The 25,642-nt window shown below is 42.6% G+C and overlaps 1 protein-coding gene across 1 annotated transcript in view; it reads right to left on the bottom strand.

The window, feature by feature from the left end:
* Positions 1–424: 424 nt before the first annotated feature.
* Positions 425–25,642, bottom strand: part of LOC117363254 (protein mono-ADP-ribosyltransferase PARP12-like) — a 65,420-nt gene continuing 40,202 nt past the window's right edge. The window contains exons 8-12 of the mRNA XM_033950664.1: positions 23,994–24,090; positions 17,129–17,210; positions 12,549–12,679; positions 7,536–7,687; positions 425–1,350 (exon numbers count right to left, since the gene is read on the bottom strand). Coding sequence (XP_033806555.1) covers positions 1,091–1,350; positions 7,536–7,687; positions 12,549–12,679; positions 17,129–17,210; positions 23,994–24,090 — 722 coding nt within the window. The 3' untranslated portion in view covers positions 425–1,090. The remainder of the gene's footprint in view (positions 1,351–7,535; positions 7,688–12,548; positions 12,680–17,128; positions 17,211–23,993; positions 24,091–25,642) is intronic.

A 25,642-nucleotide genomic window follows, 5' to 3' on the forward strand; every position in this document is an offset into this window, starting at 1 on the left:
TACATGGGGAGAGAAGAGTTTGATCTTTCATTCTTGCTTCATTTAAATTGTAAATTACTGAGCATTGCCATTTATGTTAAAATGTTACATTCAATCCTGAAAACAAGGACTACATCCTCAATTAGACTATATGGCTGTAACTCCCAGAGCACACAAGATTCCAGTCTAAATACATGGACAACTCCTAAACACATTAAACGAAGCACTGTAATCTTAAAAGAACTCATCCTTTTGAGTTACTCTAGCGCAGTGGTCTCAAACTCACGGCCCGGGGGCCACATGTGGCCCGTCAGGTATTATTTTGAGGCCCTCGGTATGTTTATCATAATCACAAAAGTAAAATAAAACCATTTCTCGATCATATGTCTCTTTAGCTATAAATGACAATATTATGATTAAGACTTAGCCAAAAGGAAAGAGTTTTACCTCATGCAAAATTGTCATTTCTTTAATAAGACAAACTATTTTTTTCTGAGGCCCTCCAAGTACCGACAAGTCCAAAATGTGGCCCTGCAAAGGGTTTGAGCTTGAGACCACTGCTCTAGAGGATCCGAGCTGTGCATTCTCTCACAGAAACTGCATTTAAGACCTGTACACGCGACGGGCACTTCTATAGCTGGTGTCAACATTTAACTGCCATTTGCAGTTTTGCAGGTAAGGTAAAAACGAGGCAACTAAGCACTATTCTATAAATACAAAAGAGCGTTCACATGGGTGAAGCATGGGCAGTACTGCAACTGATGGAATAACTGCAAGTTTTGCAAGCCTTGATATATTTAGGCACTCGCATTTACGCCAGATCTAATGGCTAGTGCTAAGTTCAGGTGCGCGCATTTAAGACACCCTGATAATGGGTTATGCTGGCATTTTATAATGGAATCGGAACACCCAGATGCCTTATAGAACAGGCTCTCTTTGTGCAGCGCTCACTTACAGAACTGCCCCCACCTTTGATATCACAGCAGGTTCAATAAAATGTATGTAAATGCACTTGACTCGGGAGCCTCCCTGTTTAGTTCAAGTTGCCCCGTACACTGGCCCGGTTGCCTAAAGAGACAGCGGAGATCACATGATTATGAGCAGGCGCTGCCTACTCCACATATTTGATCAGGTATTCAGGATAAATCTGGTGCTTTTCAAAGATCACAAATATGTTTGGATTCACTTCACTGTCTACACAGCTGTTATAGAAGCTGGTGGAGCAATCTTTCAGAGGAGGTCGGAGAAATGAGAATTTTCCTGGTACAAATTCTCCCACCAGCACCCTGGCCACAAACATGATGCGGGAATTTGAGTCTGTGCGGGAACTGTAGTTGTGGGAATACGAGGCATCCTTTGCAAAGTAGCTTCCTGTAGTAAAAAGGGGAAAAAGCAGGCAAACATGCTTTAATGTTTTAAGAATTTCATTTTACCTCTACCCAAAATACAGACACCATGAATGAATGTACAAACTAGCCGACCCCCCCAATTCTATATGGTCAAATATATTTTTATTGAGCAATCAAGAAAGCAACAGGCAACACAACAAAATACAAATCCAGCTCAATAGAGTATAAAGTGACCCCAAAAGAATCCCCCCCCCCAAAACCAACCAAAGCAAACCCCCCCCTGGGTCCTCCTTCCCCCCAATTCTATATATTGCACCTTAATTTCCACGCTCAGCTTTATGCGCATATCTGAGATGTCCATGCAAATAAATTGACAAATGAGCTAGGAGACATTAATAACTGGGAGCCAACAACCAATTATTGGTGTTAATTGGCAGTCGCTGCACGCTATTCTATAAAGCACGGTGCCTAACTTCAAAAGGGGGTGTGGCCAGGGGCATGTTGAGCATTTCAAAAAGTTGGGTGCAGATTTACAGAATTTGCCTGAAGTACGCCTAAGTTGGGCACTTCCTTTATAGTTTGTCAGCATCATTTATTGAATTTCCTCCAAAAAGTAAATGTTTTAAAAAGCATTAGAGCAAGCTTTGGACCAGGATTGCCAAACGATTTTTACTATCCGGGGCCACACAGTTTATATTTCATAACATTCAGAGGGCCAAAATGTATGCATGCTCCCTCTCCCCCCAGCCAATCTCTTTCTTTTCTCTCTCCCCCATGACCTTCAACCAATTTCTCTCTCTCCCATGTGTTCTCCACATCCTTCACCCAGTCCCCAGTCTCTCTGTCCCAATACCCCTCCGCAGCCTTCATCCAATTTTTCCCATCACCTGACTTCCAACAAAAGAAGAAACAGTAGGATTCCTGCTTCATCCGCCGTGACTCAGCTCCCCACAAGCTTGAGTAGTGCAGCGCCAGAAGTTCTAACCTGATCTTCCAGCACCATGTGACTCAAGCTTTCAGAGAGCCAAGTCATGGTAAGGAAGATTTTGAGAATTGCTGAGCTTTTTTGCAGGCCAGGAGGAATCACTTGGCTCTCCTCACATCCAACTTTTTCAGAATCCGGTCCTTCTTTGACCCTGTGGGCTGGAATGCCAGTAATCTTACTTCTTGATTGACACAGAAGGCCGAAACAACCTTCAGCAAAAAGGACGGAACCATGAGCATGGAAATTCCCAACTCTGTGATCTTGGGGAAGGGCTCTCTGCACGACAGTGCCTGCAGCTCTGAAACTCTGCTTGCTGAGATAATGGCCACGACATGAGATCTTGACTGTGGGATCCATCAAGAATGCCTCCTTAAGAGGCTCATACAGAGCCTGACTGAGACCAAGCAAGACCATATTACATTACATTACATTACATTAGGGATTTCTATTCCGCCATTACCTTGCGGTTCAAGGCGGATTACAAAAGGTTAATTTAAAAAAGACAGAATTACAATGATTAGCTAGAGAGGTAAGTTGTAGATCTTAAGAGCATTTAGAGGTCGTGTTGTTATTGCTGTTTCAGGAATTTCTTGAAAAGTGTGGTTTTTATTTCTTTTCTGAACGTCCTATAGTCTGGGGTGGTCATCAGAAGGTTGGAGATCTGGTTGTCCAGTCTTGCGGCTTGAGTGGCTAGGAGGCCGTCGTGTAGTTTTGTTCTTTTTACTTCCTTGATTGGGGGGGGTATGAATGGGGAGTGCGTTTTTCTGTGTCTGGTACTGGGTGCTTGGATGAGGCGATTGTTCAGGTATGATGGGCTGTCTCCGTGTAGGGTTTTAAATAATATGCAGTAGAATTTGAATTGGATTCTTTCTTGGATTGGGAGCCAGTGTGAGTTGATGAAGGCTTCAGTGATGTGATCATGTTTTTTCAATGAGTAGATGAGTCTTAAAGCTGTATTTTGGATTGTTTGGAGTTGTCTTATCGTAGTTGCAGGACATGGAAGGAAGAGTATGTTACAGTAGTCCAATATTCCTAGTATTAGGGATTGTACTATAAGTTGGAATTGTGTTCTTTCAAAGAATTTTCGGACTTGTCTCAGGTTTCTCATGATTGCGAATGATTTTTGAATTGTTTTATTTATTTGCGGTTGCATAGTGCAGCATCTGTCTATGGTCATGCCTAGTAGTTTTATGGTGGTTTGGATGGGATATTTGGTTGCGTTTATGTCTAGGTTGGTTGTGGTTTGGATCTTGTCATTTTCTAGGAGGATGAATTTGGTTTTGTCTTGGTTGAGTTTAAGTTTGTGATTTTTCATCCAGGTTGTGACTGCTTCAAGTGTTTGGTGAAGTTTGTCTGTCATGGTAGGTTTAAGGTTCCACAAGGGAAACTGCTGTTTCACCGGTGGCCTGAGCCTTAGTGCCCCTTTCAGGAATCTGGCTATGCCCAGGTAAGACGCCAAGAGAACTTTACGATCTCGGGCCCTGAAGTAAGAAAGTTCTATCACTTGGACCTGAAGCAACGCCACCACAAGACTCTTGTTAATGCCTGCTTGAAGGAAAGCTAACATCACCAAGATTGGAGCAGAGAATGGCTCGGCTTTCTCCTTAATGCACCAGTGCTGAAACGTCTCCTATGCTTTAGCAACAGAGACCATTGTAGGCTTCTTGGCTCTGAGGAGAGTAGCAATAACTACCTCCAAGTAGCCTTTGCATAATAACGCTGCATGAACAAGAGCCATGCTGTAACAGCAAACCAATATAGCTCTGAGACAGCCCCTGAGACAGAAGATCCAGCTGTATGTGCAGTCTGAGACTTGCGCTCCCCCCTCTGCAGACACACTAAGTCCATATACCACAGTCTGCGTGGAAAATCTGGTGCCTCGGGGATGACTTTCCTTAGATGGTTTGCAGTCCTATGAAGAATCTGTCCTATCATGGACCCACGCTTCCAGACTCGGATCTTTGCCTGAAGAAGTGGTCCTCCTTCTTATTTCTCGTAGCCATCATCAAACGTTGGGCACCCCCACCAATGAACAATGGATTGGAAGGCTGTGGCTAATAACATCTATTCCCCTGGATCTAGGATCTGCCTACTGAGGTAATTGGCCTGAACACTGTCCACTCCTGCTATATGCACCGCTCTGCCCACTGGAACATAAGTGGACCTCCAGACTCAGCTGGGTACTCAGTGCCTCCTTGGCGATTGACATACGCCACCACTGTTAGACTGTCTGAGAAAACTAGGACTGCCTAACCATCCAGCCTCTTCTTCAGCTTTTGTAATGGCCTGGAGCTCCAATCTGTTGATCAACTACTTCCTCTGGGAGGCCGACCAACGCCCCTGGACTGGGTTGCCCAATGCAGTGTCCTCCCCAGTCGAACAGGCTGGCATCTGTGGTTATAATCACCCATGAAGATATTGGTCTGACCCAGTAAGGCTATTCTTATGTTCTTATGACCTTGCTTGCCTTCTCTGGTCACCCCGCTGGGGGAGTCCACAAACCAGTCTGTTAAGAGATGGGGGAATTTGAATTTGTAACAGTTCCAAATGATTTTCAGCACCCAACAGTCTGACGAGATCTGTGCCCAAATTTTACTTTTGTTTATTATTATTCTTGCACAGACTCTTACACATAATACTTTCAGCGATTTAACATTCCATAACAAATCAATCCTCCAGAGTGAGGGTCTGGACTCTTATAACCCCCAAGCCGAAGTCTAACAGAATTACTGAACAAGAAAATCGGTTGAACGAAAAGAACTTATCATTTGTTTTACCCCTCCCCCCCTTCCTATATATATATATTCATCTTATGTCCTATCTAATCTAATCTAATCCTTAGGTTTGTATACCGCATTATCTCCACGTTCGTAGAGCTCGACGCGGTTTACAGTAGGAGAAATAGGAAGGAACTACAACAGAGGGTTAGAGGTAGAAGTGTGAAGAAAATTTACAGGACTTGGGATGCCAAGATATAAGAGTTTCCTTGATTCCTAACCCCCCAAGCCCACCCCGTCCCCTGCGCTGCGCCAAACCCTGATTGCCAGGATTCGCCAGCAGGTAAAAAGTGCAATCCTCCTCCAAAGGCAATCATCACCCAATAAAGAAAACTATGAAACTTCCAGACAAACCCCACTCACTCATACTCAAGTTGCCACCCCTCAAAAATCCCTCCCGCACCCCAACTCCCGGCACACCCATGCAGGATCAAACCCCAAACATACAACCAGAGCCCACCTAAAATAGGCCCAAGCCCGAGCAACCGCAATACTAAATAGTCATAGAAAGCACAATGCATGGCAACACAGCATGTGCTCCAGAAGGATGCCAAGGTACCACCCAGGCTCACCCACAAAACCGGCTGTTGGAAAAGCATGGTGAGAAAGCTCAAAAGGAACAATAACATTCAATACAGGTAAACAACAAAACTATCAAGACAGCAATCACGAGCCCTCATGGCACAGGCTTAGCAGGTTTCCTGCCAGAGTGCAACGCAGTATGCCAAGTCTCGCTCTGTTTAGATGTGGATGCCACCACTGGGGCCTGAGATCTTTCCATCGCACTTGCGCATCCCAGAGCTCTCATCTCTGCCCAGGCTTCCACACTGTGGTGACACGTTTAGAAGTGCCATTGATGGTCAACCACAGTCCAAAAGGAAAGAGCCAGCGATATTTATGGCCCCCGGTGCGCAAAGCTTGAGTAACATCTTTAAATGCTCTGCGCTTCTGTAGTGTAGACCAAGCAAGATCCTGGAAAACTCCCACCGTGAGATCCTTCCACCGGAGAGTCCCTTCAGGGGGAACTCACCAAAGCAGGCAATTAAGTCTCGGGTGCCCTGGCCACGCACCAGCCCCAAACTGCAATGGGCCCGCACTAGCAAAATAGAAGTAGGTATTTCAGCTCCATCAGCTCACAGCAGGTGCTCGCAAAAATAACGAACCACCGCCTTGCAGTCCCGATAAGCCTCGATTTCAGGGATTCCCTTGAAGCGCAGGTTACAGTGGCGAGATAGGTTCTCTAGGTCTTCAACCTGATTCTGGAGATCCTGCAACTCAGTGGAGAGGTGATCCGTGTTATCTTTATTGGCGGACACTGAGGTAGAAAGTGTCACCACGTGATCTTCTGAGGCAGACACTCTTGCTCCCAGCTCACTGACCTCTGATCGGAGCTCCGCTAACGCCGCCTTCACATCGACTCAAACCCCAATGATCTCTGCTTTCAGCTCCTGAAACCATGCGGTCATAGATTTCTTAGGTGCCTCGCATTCATCCCCCATCTGGTCAATAAATACCCTCATCTTTGGACTTCGAGTGGGTCGACGGGTCCACCGCCATCTTTTTTTCTCCACCACTCCTCCAGACCCCTCAGAGCTTGGTTTGTCCTCGGCCTCGCCAAAATATTAAAATTTTTCAAGTCGTTTTCGAGTCGCCATGATAAGGGGAGCCCAACTTTCCCACGATACTGGCAGATAACGCACTCTGGAAGCTCAATGCACAATGTTTCACAAAAGCCCCGACGGAGCTCCTGCTCTAAGCAGCCATTTGGCAGGATGACATCACTTCCCCTCTCTGCCTGTTGTTTTTTTTTTTTAGACTGCCTCTCGAGCCCATCATCTCGGCCGGAGACCTCGACCTCCATCTGATAACCATGCATGCAAATGGGGAAAAAGAATGCAGTCATCCCTGATCCTGGATAAACTGCCATGGAGCCAAGCAGCCTGCACTCAAACCCATTAGCAGAAAAACCTGGGGTGAGCTATGCTCCCAAGGGAATGGTTCTTGAGCAACCGATCTATGAATGCAGGCTTTCTAAGAGGTGGACTGCAAAACAGCCAACATCCTGGAAGCAGACCCTCTACCTCAGAGTCTGTGATCTCCCACAGACAGAGCTGTCCTCCAAACGGATCCTCTGCAGCATGAAAATAATTTACACAAATTAGGGGAAAAAGGACTGAATTTAAAGTAAAATAAACATGAGTAGATAAGAAGCTCCTACTGAAGAATTGGAGGGTAGTTTAGAGGTAAAAGAGAAGGAACAAAAAAGTATGCAAATTAAACTTCGTACAAGAGTTCTTGAGAGAAGGGATTGACTACCCGAGGGTTCAGGAATAGAGTGAGGTTATACAAGAAATTAACCTGTGACTTTTGCCTAAAAAAAAAAAAAAAAGACTCCAAAATTTATTTGAGCGCCACAATTAATATATGAAGGTAGAAAACCAGTACCTTTTCCATAGGCTGTACCATGAGCCCCACAGATCCTCCAGTCGAAGTTCTGTAGGCAGATGGCATCAACGAGTTTTTCATTGGTGCCATGAAACAGATGCCTCTCATCTACCTCCTTCCCATTACTGCTCTTCTTCATTTGTTCTTTCTGCCTACAACAAAACATATTTATCCATTAAATTTTAGTCCCGGAGGAGGGGGTAGAAGACTCTACAAATGAACTGTATGCCCAGTAATAACAGAGATATAATCCTAAAAGAATTCTGTTTACTGGAATGAAAATGGAGTATGTAATAGATTCCAATTTGCTTTCTAAATCATATATTAAATTGCTGAGGACATCATTTCTGATAAGCTGACCAAATCATTTCATTTTAACTCTGAAAATCCATTTTCATGTTAGGTCTTCCATTAAAGTTAGAAGGCAAGTATTACAGACTCAACTTTTATTTTCTTAGAATACATTTTACTGCAACCCTGGACTATGACTGATTGCCCTTCTACTTAATAAACTGAGTGCTAGATATGTGTAGAACAAGTACTTCTGTCATTATGATTACTTAGTTCCATCCAGCACACAAGTTTCCTTGATTACTAATGGAAGATTAGATTTATACATTTGATAATCTTCTTTCTGTTAGTCTCTGAAGGATTTCATATGCTAGGTGTTCAATCCCAATCTGCAGTCTGGGTATTATAGATATCCACAACTTTTCTGAACACATGCTCCACCCCCTTAGCCTGAGAGCTGGTAATCAAATCCAGTTAAGTCCCAAAGCCAAGCAACATAACTGAACAAATCCATGACAAGGGGGTACAAGGAAGAATCCCAATCAACAGAAGTAATTCATGAACTGGTTTGCTCTGCAAAACATTAACAAGTTTCAAGTTTCAAGTTTATTCAGTTTTTGATGAATCGCCTATTACAGATTCTAGGCGATGTACATATTACAATTTAAATAGAAGAAACTTACAAAATAAATTCAAATTTCAAAATAAAACAATACATACATGAGTTTGAGGAATGGGGATAAAAGTTACAATATTTGGGTATAGTTAAAAAAGGAAAAAACAATAGGAAGGGTATTATAAAACCAGAGCACCATGTAAGAGAAAAAATTTCAGAATAATTGAGAAAAGAAAAAAAGTGATAACAGGCACAAAGGCAACTCAGAAAACCATTAAGGAACAATGCAGTACTAACCTGCAGTGTGAGGTGCAGTAAGAACCCCAAGAAAGGTTTTCGGTAATGTGCATACTCACAGAAACTCCCAAAGGTTCTGCCAACTGGCTGGAAAATCTTCAAACCTGTAATGAGAGTGACCGAGGTAGAAAGCAACAGGCTACTCCAAACAACTGAGTGAAGACAGAGAGAGCGGATCGTATAGAATCCTCCAGGGACTAACAGAAAGAAGATTATCAAAGGTATAAACCTAATCTTCCTTTCTGTTATGTCCTTTCCGGATTCCATACACTAGGCGACGTACCAAAGCCTCGTTAGCAAGGGAGGGACAGAAGAGACTACCCGCAAACCCAAGGTCCCGAAAAATGGCATCAGAACGCACTGCCACAACCACTCAGTAAAATCGAGTAAAAGTATGGAGGACCAAGTAGCTGCCCTGCAAAGTTCATCAGGATGAATCGTGCGAGATTCTGCCCACGATGCAGCCACACTTCTCATCAAGAATGCTGTAAGCAAAATTGGCGGCTACTTGCCGTTGGCGATGTAAGTCACAGAAATAGCCATTCAAATCCATCGACCGATCAAGAACTTGGATGCCAGCCTACCATGGCAAGGTACAGCAGTTAGAACAAAAAGGAAATCAGATAGCCTGAACTCATTAGTCCTCTCCAAATAATGGAGCAAGACCCTCGGGACATCAAATATGTGTAAGATCTGATCTTTGCGCTCTGAACCTATTGGATGAAAAGCAGGCAACCTAATCTCCTGTTGACATGAAAGACCACGACCACTGTCGGCAAGAAGGAAGGTACAGTACGGAGGAAATGAGTCATATAGAATGGAATTTAGGTCTTGAGTTATAGTGAGAATAGATGCGTTTTTAGTGCCTTCCTAAACTGAAAGTAGGACAGGATCTGGCATAGATAGGTTGCGAGGCAGTTCCAAATTTTGGGGCCTTGGAACTCTTAGGTGGATTTGAAGAGTTATTTCCTTCAGACTTGGCGTGGATAGGGAAACAGTAGTTTACAGCGTTGGATTGCTCTTGAATTGTGGAAGGTTTGCACAACCTGAATGGCGGATATTAGTCCAAATGTATTTTCCCCATACATGTGACTTTAAATTGGATTCTGCTCTTGACTGGTAGCCAGTGGAGCTCTGCCAATAGCGGGCTTGCCCTTTCAAATCAGGACTTGCGAAGGATCAGTTTAGCCATTGTGTTTTGGAGTAGCTGCAATCTCTTAAGACTTTTCTTGGAATGTTGCAGTATAAGGAATTGCAATAGTCTAGGTATGGAAGTAGGACTGAAGCTGGTTGGGCTGGACAATCCTCAGTTGTCTAAGTCTGAAGAATTTTTTTGATCAGAGATGTGATCTGTTCTCCCATAGTAAGGTAAGCATCTCACCCAAGGGCAAAATGAGTTCAGCAAAATGAGTGCAGTAGTGAGTTGTGGTCACTTAACCAGAGTACTTTCATCTTCTGATTGTTGAGTTTGAGAAAGTTTCATTGCAACCATGCACTTAAATACTCAATCAGTTGCGATATATGTGTGTCTGTGAAGGAGTCTAACTATGCAGATGATAAAAAGATCATCTGCACAGGAAAAAGGTGTGGACTTGTGGGAAGGAGAACTGGTTACCCAAGGCTCTCATGTAGATGTTGAATAATGACAGTGAAAGGGGACAGCCTTGTAGAACTCTGCAGAAGGCTTTCCAGGTTTGGGACTTTCTCTGAAACATCCTCACTTCTTATGTCCTCTTGCCCTAGAATTCCGAGAACCATTTTATCACCCACCCATACATTCCTAGTTCTTCTAGTTTTAGAAGTAGTATTGAGTGATCAACTACATCAAAAGCAGCTGGGATGTCGAATTGCAAGAGTTCAGTTTGCTTGCCTTTGCTTAAATAGGACCTTGCCTTTGATATTAATTCTAAAAGAAGAGATTCTGTGCTATGCATCAGTCTGAATCCATGTTGTGAGTTATGGGTATAAGAGTCTGAAAGAATTAAAAAAAAGATTCACAAGATAGACTAAGTGTCTATAAGGATATACTGTATGGACTGATATTTATTTGCATATGTGTTGTATCTAATAAATGATTTGAAACTCAACACTGCCACAGGTTGATGTGTACAGATCCCTCCCCACTTTTTTCTTCTGTTATGAGTTATGGAGGCCATCAACTAGGTTTAGGAACTCAGATAGTTGTGTGCTAATGCAGAATTCTACTAATTTTGCTGGCCAAGGTATACCTACTACTGACCTGTAGTTTTCCACTTTAGCTAGGTCCAGAGCAGCGGCCTTGGGTATAGGTGTTAATGAGATGCCTGATAAAGAGGTGAGGTAGAACCCCTTTGTTAGACACTTATTGACAAGGTCCGTCAGCCAATTTATAAACTTGGTGGGTGCTAGTTCCAGCACATTAGTGGGACAGCATTTTTTTGAGAGTTTTTTCAATATGTCAGAGATCTCAGTTTTGGTAACTGTAGAGAACTCTTTCCAGCATCTGTCTGTAGGAATTCCTTCTTTCACATTGGTATGTGCTGTATTCGTCTCATTGCTATCTTCTAGTGTATGGGTAAATGATTCTCTTTTAGTTCTGATCTTGTTCTGGAAGTAGTTGGCTAGGTTGTCTGCATCAGGTTGTGGAATGAAGGGGTCCGTGGTAAAATCTTTAATGGATATTAATGAAGTAAAGATCTTGAATAGGCATTTAGATAAGTTCTTTGACTGTTTGATCAAGGCGTCATAATGTGTTCTTTTGGCTTAAGCTACTATCATCTTGTATTGTTTAATTTCCTTTCTCCAGCTGACGTAATGCTCCTCTTTTTGGCTTTTCTTCCATGCCCGCTCTCACCTATGTACCTTTGTCCTTTGAGCTAGTAATCCTTCCATAAACCAAGGATTATTTTTTTCTGTTTCATCCTTCACGGGGTCCAATTGGGACATTATTTCCTCCCGGTACTTCTCTGCTAGTATCCTACCCCTTGTCTCCCTAAATGCCTCTTTTTTGGCTACTGTTATTTTTGCCTTAGGTACCTTGAAATAGTAAGTTAGGAGATGGTGATTCAACCAGATGACCAGCTAGCGTGGTCAATAAAGGGAAAGTTTAGTCCTTCAGATATAATAGCAATGAAGTATAAGCTATGATCTCCATTGTGGGCTGGTATTTTTTTGGGGGGGGAGATGTTGAATGCATTCACCATGCATGTTAATCTAGTGTCATTTATTAAAGCCACACTGCAGGGATACTACATGCGAGTGCACTAAAAGTTAAACTGCCTATATATGCATATATATGCACGATCCTTATCTGTGAATCATTTTAGCATGCTTCTAGTGCATAGCCTCCCATGGTATCATTTAACTGCCCTATTCAGTTAAATTGCTTTAACTTTATAAAGCAGACTGGTGATCTAGCTATCAACAAAGTAAGGTCACCTACATTTAAACCCAATGTAGTGTGCAACAGTACTTTTCATGAACTGTCAAACATTCCTTCTTTAAAGAGGAATATCAGCATCCTTGGCCTGACGGTTTGCCAAGTTGAAATAATTTCTTATATGTCCCAGGATCTTAATCAACTTCTGCTGTACTCATCAAGAAGTTCCCTGACAAAGAGAGCTGGTGATTAACCAAAACACAAAAATGACACAGCATTATGTAAACCATTATTTTCTCCTTTGAAAGATGAGCAATACTGTAAACCAACACAAAATACTCATCAGTCAAGGAGGCTATATTGAACAATCACACTGAATAGCCCAAGGTCTCAAGGCTGACAGAGCAACACAGGTCTGAAGAATGAATACAGAAATCAACATTACACATACCACTGATACACTTCCCAAAGAGCCAGATTCTGGATCCTCTGAATACTTTGAATGGCATAGGTGGATAGGGTGCGGTGAAATAAAGACTGAACCTTCTTATATTCCTCAGAATTGCTAGGTAGCTTGACTAGCTGTAAGACATCACAATAAACTATAAATAGGACCTACAGTTTACGTTCTGTACAAAGGAAATGCTCAAACACAGAAAATTTCAACAAACTCACAACATGAACATTTTGGCCCTAGCTCTTAAGGCATTTTGTGAGCTCTTTAATATTTGTTTTGATTTTGTTATTAATTCCTTGTGAGTGTTTAGGACGTTTAGCATCTTTAGCATGTCCTTGAATGTGTATACTAGATAAGGCAGAAAGTAAAGGGTTTGCACAGAACTTAGTAGATCACAACAGGAAAAGACTCATTACCCATCCAGATCCAGTCACTGCTTTGAACTAAAAAGGCCTATTTAAAATTTCAACATAAATGAAAATGAAATTGTGCATATTCTCAGGGCAGAAAAACTATTTTCTGCTTCATCTGTATCTCTTGTTTTATCTTCCCTACTAGTGTTTAAGCCCGTTACATTAACGGGTGCTAGAGTACATGTCTGTGTTGTTTTTTTTTAATTTGTCTCTCTCTCCTTGGATGCTCTCTGTCTGTCTCTCCCTGGCCCCCTGTCTATCTTTATTTCTAACTCTATCCTCTTCCCTCAATCCTGCATGTGCCCTTTTTTCTTTCTCCTCCCCACTTCCCTCCAACGTCTGCTCCCCCTGTCCCTCCTCTCCCTCACACTTCCATTCAGTGTCTGTCTCCCTCTCTCTACCCCTTCCATCTACTGTTCACCCTCTGTCTTGCCCCTTCCATTCACTGCCCTCTCTTCTCTTTCCATCCAGTGTCTGCCCTCTCTCTCTCTCTGTTCCATATGGCATCTCCTCCTTCCTTTCCCCTTTCCTTTTCCCTTGGTCTGGCATCCATTCCTACTTCCCTCCATGCCCTGCCTTCTCTTCTTCCCTCCAAGCCATTCTCTCCTCCTCTGCTCCCTTTCCTCCTTGAACTTCATCGGGCAGCAGCAGCAGCAGCATTCACAATTCATTGCTGTTGCCGGCTTCAGGTCTTCCTCTCTGTCGGGTCATCTTCCTGAAACAGAAAGTAGGCAGGACCCGCCAGAGAGGAAAGCCTAAAGCCGGCAACAGCAGCAAATTGTAAACGCTGCTGCTGCCCGAAGAAGCCAGGCCTTGAAAAACCCGAGGCAGACCACTTCTCTTCCCTCCCAGCCCAACCCCCGCTGACTCGGCTCCCTTACCCTTTCCTATCCCCGCCTGCATCGCGGAAGTGGCAATCGGGGTGGCGAGGATGCTAAGGAGACTGTGAAGGTGTTGGCGTGCGGCGGCGCTCCACGAAGCTCTCCTCCCGGCAGCCGCCGCCAGCACCAATCGGGGCAGCGAGGACGCGGGCAGGGAGAGAGCTTGCCTGCGCTTCCTCCAGCGATTGATGAGTGAGGGCGGGAGGAGGGGAGTGGCCAGAATTTTCCCTGCCGCCGGATTGGCTGCCACGGATCAGAAATCACAGCGGCAGGGATCACGAAATTTCAAGAGCGCATGAGCGCTCTAGGGTTTTATTAGATAGGATCCTCTGTGATATGGAAGAAAACAAGTCTGTATTCATAAGTCATGTCCCTTCCCTTTAAGTCTTTTGAGAGTTGAGATAGTAACTTCAGCTATTACCGTATTTTTCGCTCCATAAGACACACTTTTCCACCCAAAAGTGGATGGAAATGTTGGTGTATCTTATGCAGCGAAGATATAAATTTTTAACACCCTCCCCCCTCCCAGGTCTGGCCTTTAAAAACACCCCAGTACCTTTTTAACCCTCATCCTTTTTTAAAACACTGCCCGCCCAGTCTTGTCCCTCTTCAAATCTCCCCCATTGCCTGGTGATCCAGCGGTGCATCGGCCGGCAGGCACGAGCCCTCCGCCTGCCTGCCTGGGCCCGCGTCATCTCTTCCCATCCTGTTCCACACCTTCTTAAGCGTCTCCCATTACCTGGTGGCCAGGAGTGTCAGCACCACCCTCTGAAAAAAACTCAAAACGCACCTATTCCACAGACAGAATCCCTAACACCCCCACTCGCGACTTCTACTCCCTTCAATACACTTGAACTTCCAACTTCTCCCCCAAGCATCCCTCCATACCAACTAACTTCCCGGACACTCATGTATATTCCATGTACTATATTCCCTGTACATTCCTTGCATATTCCTTGTATTTTCCTTGTATCATACTCCTTGTATTCTCCTTGTATATTCCTTGTATATTCCTACTGATGGTATTTTATGTCGATTTCATTTTGTTAAACTCCTGTTAACTTCAACGACATGTACATTCCAAAAAATTGTAAATTACAACGTTATTCTCTTGTTAACTTCAACGACATGTACATTCCAAAAAATTGTAAATTACAACGTTATTCTCGTGTGTAATCTTATTAACTGCTGTGAACCGCCTAGAACTCTCTGGGTATTGCGGTATACAAAATAAAGTTATCATTATTATTATGAATGGTGCTTTCAGTGTCGGCCGGCAGTTGCAAACTTTCCGCCTACCTGCCTGGGCCAGCGTTGCCCTCTGAATGGTGCCTTCAGTTCTCGCGAGAGACTCGTGAGAACTGAAGGCACCATTCGGAAGGCGGCACTGGCCCAGGAAGGCAGGCGAGCGGAAAGCTCGCACCTGCCGGCCGACACTGAAACACCATACAGAGGGCAGCACTGACACTGCTGGACCAGACCTGAAGGCACCATTTGGAGGGCAGCGCTGGCCCAGGCGGGCGGAAAGCTCGCGCCTGTCGGCCGTCGCTGAAAGCACCATTCAGAGGGCAGTGCTGACACCGCTGGACCACCAGGCAATGGGAGATGCTTAAGGAGGTGCGGAATAGGGCGGGAAGAGACAGATCAGGCCCAGGCAGGCGGACGGAGGGCTTGTGCTTGCCGGACGATGCACTGCTGGACCACCAGGCAATGGGGGAGATTTGAAAAGGGACGGGACTGGGCGGGCGGTGTTTTAAAAAGAGACAAGGGTTAAAAAGGTACTGGGGGTGTTTTAAAAGGTGTAGAAGATGAAAAGGTGAGGCTATAATGGAAACAACCACAACGCAGCAATCCTCACTCAACAGGATCAAAATATAGGATGGCAACAGGGCTCCCAGAGTCATTTACATCAATACAAAAATCCAGTGTAGATGTTTAGACTTGGCTCATATCATTGCCTCCTTTGTCAAATGCAGCTTATTTATTTACTTCTGTATTATTTTTTCAGAAATAAACACTAATAGACAGCACAGTTTCTTTTTACTTATCGTTTTTAATGCAGTGTCTCTAGCATGCCCCGACGGGACCTGTTTCGCCCACAAGGGCTTTCTCAAGGGATCATAGAGGAGCTCTAGAGAAAAACTGCTCTAGCCCCAAACGAGGAAGGACGCTGGAAAAGAGCTCCTCTATGAACTCTTGAGAAAGCATTTACCAAAAAATTTAAACATTGCATGACTATACAGCCTCATGCTACATCATTAAAAAATAATGGATTAGGATAAGGATCCTTATTTCATTATGAATAACTTTTGGCCTATATCTTAAATAGAAAATTATCTAGACAGATTTTTCCTCAAAAAAGCATTTTATTTAACAAAAAAATCCAATTTAAATTTTATGTTTAAATCATTTTTATTGAAAATTTGCAAAAATCAAGAAATAACAGTACTTGCACAATAAAAGAATATCAACCATCTACTCTCAAACATCCATAACCATTCCCAAGCCCCTCCCAACCCCTCCAACCTCCCTCCCCCCTTCCCACCCACCCACCCTGGGAGTAGTAGCAGTGTGGCTAAATATAATAGGTCTGAGGGGTATAATCAAAAACACACAAATTCTACATCAGTGATCCCAGAGTTGGCGTCTAACGTATGGAGTAAGTATTGTATGAACAACTGTCCTGCACGAGTGGTCAAATCAGCAATGTCCCGCCTCTCCAATAACACTTGATTCAGCATTAATGATCTACAGTGAGCAATAGTTGGGGGCTGTGCCAAAAGCCACTGCAATAAAATACTTTTCCAGCCCATCAGTACAGTCCGCCGGAGAAATGCAGAACAGCCGGGTCGAGCAGGATGTAGTCTGACTTGTAGAGTAAAAAGAAAAGTTGGGTGAAGTCGCCAAGAACAATCCCAAATATGCGCTACATGGGTCATGAGCTGCGTCCAAAAATGAGAAATAAGAGGACAAGTCCAAAACATATAGCCAAGATTGGACAGCGGATAGGCGCATTTGGCACAGCAATCTCCTGCACAAATACGCATCTTACATGCTGATTTAAATTTTTTAAAAAGCATTTATTTTTATCCAACCTTCATGAAATAGGGCTGTATACAATGGAATGCTTGCAAATGGGTCTTTTAGTTCAAGCAGTGATTGACTCTAGATGGATAATGAGTTTTTTCCTACTATGATCTACTGAGCTCCATGTAAGCACTTTACTAGCATGATCAATGGGCTAAGAAACAATAGACAAATAATGGTTATCTTTCCATACCTCATATCCCACCTCCGTTAACCGTGTTTTGTCCCAGTACGGTGGAACAGATTTAAATCCTTCCTGCGAAGAATCTGGTCCCCTAAGTAATAAAAAAAGAAAGCACAACAGGAAAGTTAACATTTTACAAAAATCATTCTTTTCTCTACAGGATCAGTCTCTTATATCAATATTTATAAAACCAAACACAGAAACATAGCAATTTACAACAGTATCAAATAAAACAACACAAAGTCCAGTAATACAATCCTATAAAGCCTTTGTCAGCTCTTGAGCTGGCATTTGTCTAGTTTTCTACCTGCTGTGGGCTATTACGGTTCAGCTGTGAAACCTGCAGTCCTGGACCGCTTATAATATAAAACGCTACTCAAGAGGGAGAAGCACTGCATTTTGCATTCCCCCCTCATCCTCTCCTGATGTTGCTTATAATACAACTGCTTAATGTTAAATTTATCAAAGTCCAAACCATAGAATACTGTTCATCAAGCACTATTGCAAACCACTCGATTACAATCTGGAGTACTCCACTGAAGACACATAAAAGAACAAGTTTAGTTGGATATAGTGGCGATCATGGAGACGTGGTTCACAGAGAACCATGACTGGGATGTAGTTATACCAAGCTATAATCTGTTCAGGAAAGTCAGGGTAGGAAGAAAAGGAGGGGGAGTAGTGTTATATGTTAAAGATCATATTAAAGCCACACAATTGCAGGATCTGCAGGGCAAGGAAGAGGCACTGTGGATCAATCTGGAAAGAGGGGATGGTGAATATATTTATATTGCTGTGATATACAGGCCTCCTTCACAGACAGAAAAAGTAAATAGAGATTTAATAGTAGACATTCAGAACATCTCTAAAAAAGGGGAAGTCTTACTATTAGGTGATTTTAACATGCCGGATGTTGATTGGGGTATCTTCTAGAAGTGGGGAGATCCTGGATTCTTTACAAGAAGACCTGTTCCAGCAGTTGGCAATGCATCCCATGCGGGATGGGGTCATACAGGACTTAGTCCTTACAAATGGGGAAAGTGTTTCTGATGTTACAGTGGGTGATCATCTGGCATCCAGTGATCACTGCATGGTACGGTTTAATATTAAGATAGGTATAGAGAGGGCTCATTCAAAAGCAAAGGTTCTAAACTTTTAAAAAACTAACTTTGTTCGGATGGGGGTTTACGTCAAGGAATTGTTGTCTGGGTGGGAATGTCTGGAAGGAGTAGAAATGCGGTGGGCAAAACTGAAAGGAGCGATTGTAAGGGTGTCAAACCTTTTTGTTAGGAAAGTAAAAGTAAGAGGAAAAGAAGGTTGCTTTGGTTCTTAAAAGTAGTAGCTGAGAAGGTAAGGAATAAGAGGTTAGCTTTCATAAACTACAAAAGATTGCAGAAAGAGGAAGACAGGCAAAAGTTAAGAGAGGCTGGTTGTGTAGTCAGGAAAGCAAAGATGCAAATGGAAGAAAAAATAGTTGACATGGTAAAACGGGGAGACAAGACATTTTTTAGATATATTACTGATAGGGAAGATGTGCAAAAGTGGCATTGTGAGACTCAAAAGTGAAGGAGAGAAATATGTAAAAGCTGATAAAGGCTGAATTGCTTAACAAATATTTCTGTTCTGTGTTCATGGCTGAAGTGCCGGGGGCAGAACCACAGAAGACAAATGTGAATAGGGATGGAGGAGGGTGTGTTCGTGAGGAGCTAGCTAAAATAAAAGTAGACAAAGCGATGGGGCCGGATGGTGTACATCCAAGGGTGCTGAAGGAACTTAGAGAAGTTCTGGTAGCTCCGCTGACTGACCTTTTCAATGAGTCTCTAGAGTCGGGAGTGGTACCGGAGGACTGGAGAAGGGCGTGGAAGTAAGGAAGAAGTAGGGAATTACAGGCTGGTAAATCTGACTTCTGTGATTTGCAAATTAATGGAAACGCTTTTAAAACAGAGAATGGTCAAATTTCTGGAATCCTGTGGATTACAGGACTGGAGGCAATATGGATTCACTAGAGTTAGGTCTTGTCAGACAAATCTGATCAATTTCTTTGACTGGGTGACCAAAGAATTGGATAGAGGATGTGGTGTACTTAGATTTTAGCAAATCCTTTGTTTTTTTTAAAAATTTATTTATAATTTTCAATTTACAATTCAAGTATCACTTGTACAGAAAAATAAAGATAAGCCAATAAAGCACTAATTTAAACATTTCTACTTCCCAAACTTGTTACAAAGAAAATCATTATAGCTTAACTTCAACTCTAGTCCACAATAAGGATCCAAGGTATACATAGCGGAAATTTAAGGTAATATTAACAAACTAAATTGTTATATAAAAGAAAATAGGCCCTTTAGACTGAGACAGGTTAACAATAATCAATTATCCTCTTATTCCCCCTTAAACCTGAGGTGCTGTAGACAAGAATGTTGTCAACTGGCTTGGATCAAAGAAAACATATTTTTTCATACGATATTGTATCACACATTTGCAAGGATGTCGAAGATAAAAAGTCGCCCCCAAAGCTATAACCCCTGGTTTTAGAAGAAGAAATTCACGTCTCCTTTTTTGTGTGTCTCGAGCCAGATCTGGAAAAATCAATATTTTAAGTCCCATAAATTTCTTAAGTCTATTTTTGAAGAAAAGCCTAAGCAACCAGTTTTTATCTGGTGCTAAGGCTACTGTAATCAACAGTGTCGCTGGGATAGCCATTTCTATGTCAGAACGCTCCAATATTGCAGTAACATCTAATGGTTGCTGGTCCTTTTCTTGTAAACGCTGCTGTTCCTCTCTTTTGATAGGTAGATAATAAGCCTGCGTAAGAGGTGGCAACATATCTTCAGAAATTTCCAATATTTCCATCATATAACGTTTCACTATGTCTCTTGGTGATATTGTTGCAATCCTCAGAAAGTTAATTAATCTGAGGTTATTATTTCTAGAGGAATTTTCTAAGGATTCCAGCTTCCTTAAATCCTTTGACAGTGTTCCACACAGACATCTAATAAATAAACTGAGTGCCCTTGGGGTGGGTCCCAAAGTGATGGGCTGGATCAGGAACCGGTTGAGTGGAAGGCGACAGAGGGTAGTAATCAATGGAGATTGCTCTGAGGAAAGGGATGTTACCAGTGGTGTGATAACATGAAGAAAGACCGTGCGAAGCTTGAAGAATGCCTAGAAAAATATAACAGGATTGCGCAGGCTTCCCACTCCACCTGCTGGAGACTAAAAACAGACTGATTCTAGGAGGGACTGCGCAGTCCACTTGCACTGATAGAATTCAGTGTGTTCTCAGTCTCTACCTGCTGGCAGAGGAGCATAAAAACCCATCTGTCTGTGCCGGTCTGGAGGGAAGCTAAAGAAAACAATACTATTAATTATGAATATGCCATATTTTAAAGTTATTTAACCAGTAAAAATCAACAATTAAACAAAGATGGTAAAGTCAAAATGAATAGAGGAGCAGGTTACATCTTATTGATCTCTGAAAGCACATTAGAATCAGAGCTTCCAATTTTCACCCTAGCTCTAACGAGCTTTTCTAATTATCATCAAAAATTGTGTGCCCTCTTCTAATCTAATATTCCCCATTGACCCACATGTTGAAGAATATGTGGTAATAATTTTAAAAGATTGCTAGGAGTAGAATGAAAATGAAGTGTGTGATAGAGAATGACACGGTGACAAAATTCATCACCGTTCCCGTCCCCGCAGATAACAATCCCATGTCATTTTCTAGTGTCTATTTCAACCTCGGTCCTTCTACACCTGCATTCTTCAAAGCAAAGCTTGCGGGTCAGTGGTTGTGGCCATTCATACTCTGATTCTTATGGGAGCCATGGATAATGAAGCCATTGTGACATCACTGATGTGATTGGCTCTTAGGCACTGGTGGAATGAGGTATTATGACATCACAATATCTGCTCTGGATACCAGAGACTGTCATTCTGTAGTGTCTATTTCAGCTTCAGTCCTTCTACACCAGCATTCTTCAGAGCAAAGCTTGTGGGTCAGTGGTTGTGGCCATTCATACTCTGAATAATGAAGCCATTGTGACATCACTGATGTGATTGGCTCTTAGGCACTGGTGGAATGAGGCATTATGACATCACAATATCTGCTCTGGAATGTTGCTGCTCAATCTCAGCATTCTTCAAAGCAAAGCTTGCGGGTCAGTGGTTGTGGCCATTCATACTCTGATTCTTATGTGAGCCAAGGATAATGAAGCCATTGTGACATCACTGATGTGATTGGCTCTTAGGCACTGGTGGAATGAGGCATTATGACATCACAATCTCAGCTCTGGAATGTTGCTGCTCAATCTCAGTATTCTTCAATGCAAGGCTTGAGGGTCAGTGGTTGTGGCCATTCATACTCTGATTCTTCCCTCTCTCCTTAAAGAATGACATGAAGATGGTTTCCCGCGGTTATCCGCGGGGACGGGAACGGTGATGAATTTTGTCACCGTGTCATTCTCTAGTGTGTGACTATAACATGTGTTGCCAGAGATCAGATGTATTTCTGAAGTAATCAGCACTTTAAATCATTGTTCCCCCGTATTTTTATTTTTTTTACTTTATTACCTTAGGGCTCATTTTACAAAGCTGCATGGGAGCTTTTTACCGTGGGCTGGCGAGGCAAATGCTCTGATGCTCAAAGGAATTATTTTTTTTTAAATTATTATTATAATATTTATTTATCATATTTTCATAAACAAATCAAGTATCCACTTGTACAGAAAGATGGAGCTAATTAAAAAACACAAAATTTATCCAATTAATATAAGCACAATCAGGACAAAAATAAAACTTAACTCCAACTCAAGTCCTCAAATCATGGATCCAAGAAGTGTAATCAGCGAGCATTCTAAAATAAATCATTAGAAATATAAAGAAAGGAAAACAGGGAATTCAGTCAGTTGAAGGAAGTGTCCAAATTAACATTGAGCACACGTGTCTCTGCTTTTAGGCGAGCAGCCGACAAGAAGGTTGTCAGTTGGGTAGGATCAAAGAAAACATATTTTTGCTTTTGATATAATATCACACATTTACATGGGTGTCGTAAAAAGGAGGCTCCAAGAGCAATAACTCCCGGCTTTAAGATAAGAAATTCACGACGGCGCTTCTGGGTATCTCGTGCCAGGTCTGGGAACATTTGTATTTTATATCCCAAGAATTCAAGTACAATCTCAGCAACCAGCTTTTGTCTGGTGTCAAGGCAACTGTATCTGTCCCTTCGTTAAAAATTATCAATACAAGGAGACAATTGATTTTTTCATGTACTGCACCACAAACATGGAACGCTCTTCCTATTTTTTTACGAGAGGAAAAAGAACTTGGAAAATTTAAAACTGAACTTAAAACCTTCCTTTTTAAAGATGCTTTTATATCATAATTTTAGTTTTAGTATTATGTTTTCCTATATGAAACCTGTATTAATTATTTCCCTTTGTGTTTCCCCTCAATGTTTCTTCTTTACTTTATGAATTGTAGTTCATCCCTCCTCTCCCATGTTTATCAATGTTAATAATCACGAGTTCTTACCCATTATTTAAATAATTGTATGTACTGTATTGTTTGTTTTATTTTTTTTTATATATTTAATAATTGTTAAATTTAAAGTGTACATCGCTTAGAATATTTGATTAAGCGATTGATCAAGTCAACTAATAAACTTGAAACTTGAAACTAAGAAGTAAAGTTGCTGGTGTCGCCATTTCCCTATCCGACTGTTCCAACATCATTGAAATATTTAAATTCTGTTGATCTTCTTGTAATGTCTGTAATTTTTTATGTTGTCCTTCTTCCCTTCGTATGGGTAAGTAATAAACCTGGGTAAATGGTGGTAGCAATTCTTCTGAAATTCCCAATATTTCCATCATATATCGTTTTAACATATCTCTCGGAGGTATTGTTGCTACTCTGGGAAAATTAATTAATCTGAGATTATTATTACGAGAGAGGTTGTCCAAAACTTCCAATTTCCTTCTTAGGTTTATATTATCTCTCATTAATGTTTCTGTAAGCTGTTTAGTGACAACATTTGAATTTTTAAGGTCCTAGATATCGGTCTGTAGATTTTTAATATATGCTTCATGAGTATTTAATTTTTGTTCAACTTGACATAATTGAGCTTTAATAGATTTTGCCAGATCCGCCACTAGATCCCATATAGCTTCTAGAGTTATTTCTCGGGGCTTCTCTATTATAATAGGTTTTTCAGATTGAATTTTTATGTTGAATTCAACTGACCTCTCCTCCTGTGGGCATCTCTCCTGAACGCTATGCTCCCTCCTGCTGTTGGAAGCCTCAGACAACACGGGACTCTCCAAATGGGAATCCAATTCCAAGCTCCCCTCCCTGATGTCCAAAGCCTCGCGGGAGAAGAGTTCACCGCCATCCGATGGCTCCTTCACCCGGGGGAGCTGGCGGTCTGAGGAAGAGGGGGAGATGTTCGGGCGTCGGGGCTCAACGAGATCTCCAGCCCCGGGGAAACCACCTCCTGCTCGCCACCGAGAGCCTCCAACGGGGATACCGCCGCCGCCACTGACCCTTCCTGTATCTGGCGAATAAGATCCTCGATGTTGCCTAGTCTTGCTGGGTTGGGGTGCCGCTAGGCTACAACGGCGCTTCGGCCCCTTCTTTTTGGCATTATTACAAGGTAAAGTTCATCTTTAGAAAAAAGGATAAGCCAAATGCTCAATCGAAGTTCTGAGCCAGGATGCTCAACTGGCTATCCTGTCGGCCATCTTGGATCATGATTCCCATAGGAATTCTATGAGCGTTGGAGCATTTACCTTGCTGGCCCACAGTAGAAACCTATACCACGGCTTTGTAAAAGACAGCGTTTATATTTTGTATTAAAAAGTGAGAGGAGCCTTACCTGGTTTTCTTTTTTTCTACATCCTCTATGGATATGAATTTTGGTCGTCTGCAAATTTCACGTTTTGTTCCATAGCGCACATTTTTCTGAAACATGTCTGGAAAAAAACCCATTTATTTATTTAGCCCATCCTCCCAAAAGAGCCCAGAACGTGTTACAGGAATACATATATAGTATAGTCAAGACAATTATGGACAAGATGTATTTGGAAAGTTAGTGGTACAATGATAGAGAACATAAGAGATACACTAGGTAACTATACATGCTATAGTATGAGGTACATTAATTTACTATACATGCTATAGTATGAGATACTCTAACTATACATGCCTTGGTGAGGAACTCAGCATTATAGCCTAGTTTATGAGTTTACCCAAGATCATTTAAGCTTACAGAGCTAAACTGAGCAAAGTTAATTGTTTAAGCCAGGGGTGCCCAATACGTCGATCGCAATCAACAGGTCGCTCGCTCAGGCGACCCCAGTCGATCGCAGAGCGGGTTCCCTTCTTTTTTTTCCCCTCCTGACTTGCCCGCTCCTGAATTTTGCTGCTGCCGCCGCTGCTCAACATTTTTAAATAAAACCAGCTTGGAGAACTTATGCTCCGGGGGCTAACGTGTGCTTGTACCGGCTTCCCTTCTCTTCCCTCTGAAACCGGAAGTTATGTCGGGGGGGGGGGGGAAAGAGAAGTGAAGCCGGCACGCAAATGTTAAAGCCCTGTTCGCGGGCTAAAGCGGGAGACAGGTCAGTGAAGCTTGCAATTTGCTCTTCTTGCTGCCAGGTCCTGCCTACTTTCTGTTTCCTCAAAGGCAGGACCCGGCAGCATTTCTCCCAATCTTGGGCCGATCAGCCTTCCTCTCCCCGACGTCAATTCTGCCGTCGGAGAGGAAGTTCTGGCCAGCGAAACTTCCTCTCCGACGGCAGAATTGACGTCGGGGAGAGGAATGCTGGTGGGCCCGAAGCAGGGAGAGCTTGGCCGGCGGCGGGCGGCTTTGGGGACCTGTTATCCGATGGCAGCGGCAGTGGCAATGGCTTGGGGGAGGGCAGGGAGGGAGAAAGAGGGCAGGCAGGGAGACAGAAGGAAAGAAGAGAAACAGAAAAAAAAGAAAGGGGGCATGAAGAGAGAAAGAAAGAGAGGGCAGGGAGAGAGGAAGAAAACGTTGGGGGGGGGGAATGAGGAGAGGAAGCATACAGGCTAAAAGAAGGGAAGAAAGATTGGATGCACAGTCAGAAGAAGAAAGTGCAACCAGAGACTCATGAAATCACCAGACAAGGTAGGAAAAATGATTTTATTTTAAATTTAGTGATCAAAATGTGTCTGAATTTATATCTGCTGTCTATATTTTACATTAAGGTCCCCTTTTACTAAACCGCAATAGAGGTTTTTAGCGCAGGGAGCCTATGAGCGTCGAGAGCAGTGCTGGGCATTCAGCGCAGCTCCCTGCGCTAAAAACTACTATCGTGGTTTAGTAAAAAGGGAGGGGGGTATTTATCTGTTTTTGTATGGTTATTAGTAAGGTGACAATGCATAGAGTCATCTGCTTTGACCTTTTTGAAAAACCCTGGAATAGGAATGATGATTAACATTTTCTATGCGTACAGTGTGCTTTGTGTTTTTTTAAAATTTTATTGTTGGTAGATCATTTTGACT

The sequence above is a fragment of the Geotrypetes seraphini genome, chromosome 7 (genome assembly GCF_902459505.1).
Source record: "Geotrypetes seraphini chromosome 7, aGeoSer1.1, whole genome shotgun sequence".
NCBI lineage: Eukaryota > Metazoa > Chordata > Amphibia > Gymnophiona > Dermophiidae > Geotrypetes > Geotrypetes seraphini.